Raw genomic sequence first — 8,424 nt, 5'->3', positions numbered from 1 at the left:
ATTAAAACTGAAAGATGTCTAACTCTAAAAGTTAAAATGCTACTTACATCCAATATTAATATTCCCTAATTCTAATGCTCGTATATCCTATTCTTAATTCTACTATTCTCGCTTCTAATAAACTCAACAAAATAATAATGATATTTACATGAATTATGCATAAAAACAAAAACTTGCAAGTAATAAATCCCAAGTTAACAATGAAATATTTACTATAAAAATATAAACAAACTAAAAAAATAGTTGATAAAGAACTTAATTAATAACAGTAAATAATATATATTGCGTATTGGATGAGCTTTTTTAAGAAAACAATTACGCTGTTATGACATATGGTTTGCGAAAGTTTTATTCTAAACGTTCATGAAAAGTAAAACTACTACCCTTTAATTTTCAAAAACATAGATATTTCAATTGGTTTTCCAAAATTGGACCAGGATTTATAGAGTATGAACTTTTATGTTTGAGACTTGGGATGGGCCAAGTTATATATTCATCCAATATCTACATAATTTTAGCACTATAAATTAACACTAATAATTTCTTAGGGTGGGCCTTGGCCCTCTCTATATACAATGTGGCTTGACTGGCTTCGCCACTGAATTAAGATACCAGGTATCCTATATATGAACCTTAGAGCACCCCTTATGTAGTAATACGGAGCGTGTATTCGACCTTCAATACGGTCCACACCATTGGGTGTGGGCCGTATTCGAGTGTATTGGTTTTCGTATAGGTGGGGTTCGTGGTGGTGAATACGGAGCTGATAGGCAAATTTTTTTTTTATTAAAAGTGGCATAAAAATTCAAAAAACCCAAATATGTATCCGTTGAGAATTCAACCAAACAGCTAGTTTAGGAATTTATTTATTTATTTTCTTTTTTTTTTTGCTTTATTTAAACATTCACCACCTTTCCCCCACCAAACTTCATTTTCAACCACTCAACCCCTTTCTTCTACTACAAACACAAAAAATGGCATACAACCGTTCCCCCGCCGACAATTTCTACAACGCGGTACACAACTTCGTTCCCGCTAACTTATCAACGGGTGCACATTCATCCGATACTTGACCATCCACACCACAATATCCACCATTTACGCCACCAACTTTCGTACAACCTTATTACTCGGCATACCAAAACGATCCAAACTTCCAACAATGACAACATTACCAACAATGGCTACTATCCCAATAAGCTCGTACGAACCCTCCAAACCAACCCATACCCGAGACACCACAAACCGTACCCAACCCCGTCTCCCAAGCCGAACCACAGCCCCAACCACAACCCGAAATACAACCCGAAAGTAGTACAAGACGTAAGAAGGGAAAAGTGAAGCAAGTTGCGGGTGAGAAAGTCGTTAAGAAGCCAAAAGTAGCGTGGTTCAGGGAGAAAGAAAAACACCTAGCTCTTTGTTGGCTCGATGTATCCGAAGATCCAATCGTTGGCAATTCACAAACCGGTGATTGTTTTTGGAACAAAGTGTTCGACAAGTACAATGTCGCGGTTCAAATCAAACGTCAACCCGATCAAATCACGGGTAAATGACGTCTCATCAAGGAGCAAGTCGGGAAGTTTAACTCTATTTACAATAAGTATGATAATAACCGCATTAGTGGCGAAAATGATGCTCAAGTGATGGAACAAGCGAGGCAAGCGTATACTTTGGAAACAGGTGGGAAGTTTACAATGTACGATGCATGGAACGTGTTAAAAGATAAACCGAAGTTTCTATCTTTTATCGGTGTCGATGGCATGGTGTTAAAGAAGAAACGGATCTCCCGCATATATGATCGAGTCTAGTGATGAAGACCAAGCGCCCGTGAACCTCAACGAAGAAGAGCCACTCGACACCGACCTCTTCGGCCAAGATGCTATTCCACGCCCCCCCCCCCACCACAAAGTCGAAAAAGAAAATGCCACGAACATTGGGATCCTCGGATGCGGCTTCATCTCGTTCAAGTGCATCCAACTTGGTCGCGCGTCTCTAACAACTTGGAAGCTCCAAACAAACGTTAAATGACAAAAAATTGGACGCCCTCGATTCCATTCGCGAGGAAGAAAAAAACGTACCATGTACGCAGCATTTTTAGTTGTGGGTCAATCAAATCTGAATCTGAGGCAACGAAAGTTTATCGAGAAGGCGATGGAGAAGATGTTGGACGACTACAAGGGGTTTGTTGAGGTGTCCGATGATGAAAACGAAGGAAATGACGAGTAGATTAGTCGTTATGTTTTTTTTAAATGAATTACGATGTTGGTTTTTTTTAAGTGTTGTTTTTATGTTTTTTTTATGTGTTGTAATGTTTTTTTTTTATAATAAATGGTGTTTTTAGGATTTTATATAATATTATGTATTTAGTTTATAAATTATTTTTGTTTGTTTATTAAATTAAAGTTGTAAAATAAATATGTGGGAGTGTATTGGTATGTATTGGGTATTGGGTGTGAATTGGAGGAAATGTATTGAAAAGAGGTTTTTCTGACGTAATGCTGATGTGACACTGTATTGGGTAGTATTGGAAGTGACCATTAGGGTGCTCTTCCAGCCTTACATCATTGTCACCATCATATTTAGGATATATCATCTTTTATATAAAAAACTGTTTTTTACAAACAATTATCAGTCATCATATACATCATTCTTTATTTTCTCATTTTAATTATAATAAGTGATTAGACAATTCCAGTTATTTAAATCGCCTGGAAGACTTGAACTTATAAAAGTTTTTCATCAACAAGTTACCTTTAAGTGTACAATAGATTAATGATTCTTTGGTGTTAATTAAATTTTCAAGCTGAATTTTCGTTTAAAGTTTTTGAAAAAAAACCGATGTTTGTTAGTCTAAGGTTTTTATTAGTTGTAAGATCGTGGTCATGATTATAAGATTGCTCCCAATACATAGTTTCGTCATTTTGCTTATCCCTAACGACGTAAACAACAAGAGGATGTTTAAGGTTTTTGAAGGCCATAAATAAGATCAATTTTGGTGGTCGGGTTCATTACCATATAAATTAAATTTAAAAAGAAAGCAAAGAAAAAGTAGTTTAATTTTTGTTATTGAACTACTAGTAATAAAAAAAATTGCATATATTGATGCAAAAACCAAATAGGTGTTATTAGTTATTACAATGCAAAATTGCAAATTATATAATAATACTTAGTTAAAAATCCAAACATTATGTCTAATATACAAAAAAATGAGGCCTTAGAATTTTGAAGACCTAAAACGATCGTCTAATCTCATAATACTATTGAGTCACCTCCGGAAACAGCTTTATGAAGTCGGTTCTTATCGTCAGCCATATACAAGGATTGTGGGTCTTCAATATTATATATTCGTGGGATATTAAACACCTATTTTATATCCCGTCCCACTAAACTTGTCTACTTTTAATATTTTAATGTCAAACTTTAACAACTTTGACTATAAGTATTTTTTTTATGTTATATAAGAGTTGATGAAAGTTTTTACCAATAATACACACATTTAAACACACAATCAATTCATAAACTTTCATCAAATATTTATAACACAAACAAAAATATTTATAATCAAAGTTCATAAAGTTTGACTTTAAAAATTTAAAAGTGGACAACTTTAGTGGAACGAAGAGAGTAACTTTCTTTTTATCAGAAGAGAAAAGGAAACCCACAGGCCACACATATGATATATATTGACTTTATTTGTAACGTGTGTTGTCTTGGACTATTTGTATGGGCCTGTGGGTGATAATCTTGATGGGCCTTGGGAGAACTAATATAATGCTACTTGATATCATTATTGTTTCCTTGCAAAATAAACATAAACAAGATTACAAGAATAAATTTTCCTAATAAAAGTTTGAATGTTAAAAAAAAAAAAGATTACAAGAATAAAGATGTACAGATGTTAGCATTTAATAACTCAATAACTCCATACCCAATTAAACTGGTAGGCTAAGGTATGACAAATATTAGCATTTTACAGAATAAAATGTAGAAAGTCATAACTCTACAATAACAGTAAAATGATCGATTCCATAAAAACGACCTTGTAGATTTCTATGCATAGATTAGATTGTGCTTATTAGGATGCATAGAATATAGTCTATTCTGCCTAATGAAAACCCTCCATTTGAGATTGAAATGCTACATTTTACACTATCAAAAGTTGATCCATACAAAACCCCAAGGTTAGAATCACCAAATGTAAAACTTATGACATTTACGTTATCCTTCATCAACCGCTAGTGTTGAACACTAACATTCGAAAATCAAAACCCATCGTGAAACACAAAAGATGGTGTCAATAAAAGCTAATCGGTTTGACTGTTTCTTTGCGACCCAAATCAGCCATTCACCCATGCCCTGGAGTGTGTAGGTATCGATTCAAGTGTAAATCTCCTTTGTAACATAAGCTGCATAAAACAACTCACCTTAAGAGGCATATGTACTTACATATATTTGGTATCCCAAACACTATTCGTGTACAAATCTTTTTTGTGCATGCAATTTACAGAACTCCTTTCACTCATCATTTGAACCTCTAAAATCTCCCATATCCGTCTACATTTTAGCACGCGTCCATAGTTCACTTACTAACAAATCAACAACCATATATTTCCCCAAAACAGTAGATAAGAACGAAGACCAAACCCAAAATTCAAAACGGAGATAAATGAATTTAATAACTAGGGAAACCTGAATCGTGAACTACACCACAAACAACGTATGAACTGTAGAAATCGTGAAGCGTTACAACAGACAACGGCATATCATTCATCAAAAGTTAAAAAATATATATATAAAAATCAAAAACCCACCACATTCACATGTATCCAAATGAACACAAGACTAAATCTCAACTGCAAAGATTTGGAATGCAAACCCCACCTTCTTGATTTTGTTGTTCCTTCCATATCTTGCCTGTAACTCTGAGTTTGAGTTCCTTCCGGTCTCCACCCGAGAAGAAAAGTGCCATATTTCTCTGTATTATCAATCCATCGTGACTGTCTCTTACTTTCCTATGGCTATCTCTGATGCTTCTTGGTGTTCCCTCCCATGTTAGTTTTCTCCCATTGGCTCCAACCTCCAGGCTGTAGCTGTAATTCCGTGCATCTGCTTCATCACCCATGAACCGAAGAAAAGCCATATAAACAGGTGCCATTCCTAGCTGAAATGCTTCAAAGTGAAGGCAGAAGTACTGCCCAAAACAATGAAACACCTGCCAAGCCACATAAAAACAAAATTCATTTAGGCCCCAAGAACTTATAGCAAGAATTTTGGGATTTGGTAGGAAACCAAGATCCGGGATTTTAGGTATTCATGTTAAGATTTTGAGATCTCAAGCATTCACCAAAATAAACTGGGATTTTGACATTCACAAAAAGAAATCCATTTCAAGTTTCATGAAAAGAAATTCATTTCAAGTATGCGTTAGAAGTATTCTAGAATTTCAAGTAATGAAAAGATATATGGGATGATTGGGGTCTCAAGAATTCACAAAAGGACATCCCGGATACCCAGATCTCACGTTTTCAGCAAAAGATAATCAGGAATTTCAAGTATCCACTAAATAGAAATCCAGAATTTCAACTTTTGACGAAAATGCTTTATTTCATATGAGAAATGAAACATGATGAGTGTTTACATAAACACATACCTTTTGTTCATGTGTAATCACAATTAGGAAATAGGAAATATGTTTACATCTTTTCAGCCTTTTTACACATACCATGAAATGCTTGATTCTCTACAGCCATCTATTTTGAGATATTCCATGATTGTTTCCAAATTTATAGATATGTCAAAACGGATGGGGTTATGTCACAGATCAAAAATGAATCTGGGAGGAAATTTTCATAATGAGTCGATATAGTTTGGGGTTGCCCTCTGTTCATTTTTATAGACATTAATGTTAAACTTGATTAAAAAAATACTGTAAGATATTGATCTTAAATTTACTTTAAAAACACAAAAGGTAAGCATTTAAATAGCCTTATGATTTCGTCCATTCAACCTGTTAGACCCACCCATTCAAATTTTAACCATGATTTTAAAACTCAACTGTTTGACTACTTACATATTATATAAATCAACCAAATTTCTAAAATACATGGGTGAAAGTTGCTACCTCTAAACAATTCAGCTGGGCAACTATCTATATATGCACGGCAAAAAAAAATTATGATACACATATGAATCAATTTGTCACTATGCTTTCATATGCATCAATTTGTCACTATGCAAGACTACTTTTGATACTCGGTAGAATTACTTTCAGATATGATACACATAGCAATATTCAAAGGATGGAAAGATTCAAAGGCCAAAGCAAATACTTCATATAAAAATTATCATTCATCATAGATCATATATATTTATAAGGAACTTACGGTGAGCATCCAAGTGGCGTTTTCAACTTCACGAGGGTTGGACTTCACATATCGATGATTAAATGTACAACCTGTATGCATATCTACTTTGTGGTCATCTCTTAGATGGGTAACCAGAAAAGGTATGTCCCCTGTAACCGAGCACTCTGATCCAGCATACGGGCAACTATAGGGCCTGAAATTGCACAACGCTTCATGCTTAAGCTTGCTGTAATAAGGGAATATCTCTGGGCATCCCAATGAAATATATCTACACGGAAGTTCAAGAGACTCTGCAACTTTCTCCAAAGCTAAGCATCTAATATCACCTAATTCTTGTCTGCATGTAGGGCATCGGTTTTGCACTCGTGTTTTACAGGTGGAACATAATGTGTGCCCGTTGTGACACTGTAAAGAATCAAAATAAAAAATTATTATACTCCACACCCAGAAAAAAGAACGAAAGCAATAATCAATTATAATGAAAGCATACACATCATAATCTTGTAGCTTTTCCTAACCAAAGCAAAACCATCATTAAAGATTACAAATAGTATTTACCTGATTATCGGTAAACAGTTAAAACATTAAAATCATAACTCCAACTTTGCTTTTCCTCGCAAAACTCAGGCGTAACATAAACATACACGTTAATGCAATTCTAGATCCTATAAACTGGTAAGCAGTATCATGATAATAAGATCATATATCCAATAATCATATTTGTTTCAACTTAGCAACATTTAAGTCATTTTATTTAATTTTTAATAGTTTTCAACTTTTCTCGGATCTTTTCATTCTTGTAAATAAGAATATCAAAAAATCTTTTTGTTGATCCAATAACACCCCTTTGACTTAAATGTTCCAATAATAACTTCCAAAATTTTCATCAGATCATCAATATTCAACAAACAAATCAATCCACTAATCACTATCTGATTACCATAATCACCCTTAATCATAAGTAATCCTACACCTCAAGTATATGCAAAACTTTCAAATCCAAATAATAAAATTAATATTCACTTATCAAACATTATATCTAATTAAAAGACAAGAATCCATAATCATAAAACATAAGTATTTAAAAGGGAATATAAATGAAAGAAAATATACCTGATGAATAGGAGGATACATAGAATTAGTACAAACAGGACATTCCAATAATTCATGAACACTTGTTGCAGGAGTCAACCCAGGAATTCCCAAATTATTATTACCATTATTACTATTATTATTATTGTTATTATTATTATTTATAATAATATGAGGTTTTGAATTAAGATTCCCAAATTGATGATGATTATGTGCAATTTGTGGGTGGATCTCTTCATCTTCTAATCCATCTGAAGATGATACACACTCAATATTATCCAAATCCATTATTAATATTTTTTATTTTTGATATTTTTCTTGATTTCAAAATTTCAAATAAAGATTGAAACTTTTGAATGAATTTCTCAAATCCAACAAATACCCAATTCAAGAATCAACATAAAGATTCAAACCCAGTTTTTGTTTCTTATTTCCATGAATTTTTTTTTTTTTAAAAGAAAATGTCAACAAATGGAATTAAACAAAACAAAACATAACAAACCCCTTTTTCTCTGTAAAAATAAGAAGCCAACCCCCCTTTCTTTCTTTCTGTCTCTCTCTCTCTCTCTATATATATATATTATATTATATATATATATATAAAACTAAAATAAAAATACAATAGATATGAAAATGGAAATTGAAAATGAAAATATATGAATGGGAAGAGAGGTACTATGATCACCGTTGAATACAATTTTTGGTTGTGTGACACAACGAGATTAAATATCTTTTAAACGTTATTTGACTTGTCAAAGTTTCACAAAAGGTATAATATTATGGAAAAATAATTTGTTGCATGTATCATTTAATTTGGAAATTTACTGTAAAATTTATATTTTGTACGAGTAATAGATTTATTGAATTAAACTAAAAGCTAGCCGCGTTATTATTATCATTATTTTCTTATATTATTATTATTGTCTAACTCCTTGATGTTCCGTACTTTGACTTTCTCGTATATGCA

The 8,424-nt window shown here is 33.0% G+C and overlaps 1 protein-coding gene across 1 annotated transcript; it reads right to left on the bottom strand.

The window, feature by feature from the left end:
* Positions 1-4,650: 4,650 nt before the first annotated feature.
* Positions 4,651-8,073, bottom strand: LOC122604074 (E3 ubiquitin-protein ligase SINAT3-like). The gene is made up of 3 exons (XM_043776976.1): positions 7,479-8,073; positions 6,384-6,770; positions 4,651-5,212 (listed from the first exon to the last, which is right to left on the bottom strand). The coding sequence occupies exons 1-3, from the start codon at positions 7,743-7,745 to the stop codon at positions 4,850-4,852; spliced, it is 1,017 nt and encodes a 338-aa protein (XP_043632911.1). The 5' UTR covers positions 7,746-8,073; the 3' UTR covers positions 4,651-4,849.
* Positions 8,074-8,424: the final 351 nt, after the last annotated feature.

The sequence above is a fragment of the Erigeron canadensis genome, chromosome 1, assembly GCF_010389155.1.
Source record: "Erigeron canadensis isolate Cc75 chromosome 1, C_canadensis_v1, whole genome shotgun sequence".
NCBI lineage: Eukaryota > Viridiplantae > Streptophyta > Magnoliopsida > Asterales > Asteraceae > Erigeron > Erigeron canadensis.
This window is presented reverse-complemented; position numbering and strand designations above follow the sequence as displayed.

What these genes read in the sequence shown, in the direction of transcription:
- LOC122604074 (XM_043776976.1), bottom strand. Translation starts at nt 7,745, where the DNA reads ATGGATTTGGATAATATTGAGTGTGTATCATCTTCAGATGGATTAGAA. An exon ending in TGTATCCTCCTATTCATCAG is followed by an intron (nt 6,771 to 7,478) that starts GTATATTTTCTT and finishes GATTCTTTACAG; the next exon opens with TGTCACAACGGGCACACATT. An exon ending in ACGCCACTTGGATGCTCACC is followed by an intron (nt 5,213 to 6,383) that starts GTAAGTTCCTTA and finishes GTGGCTTGGCAG; the next exon opens with GTGTTTCATTGTTTTGGGCA.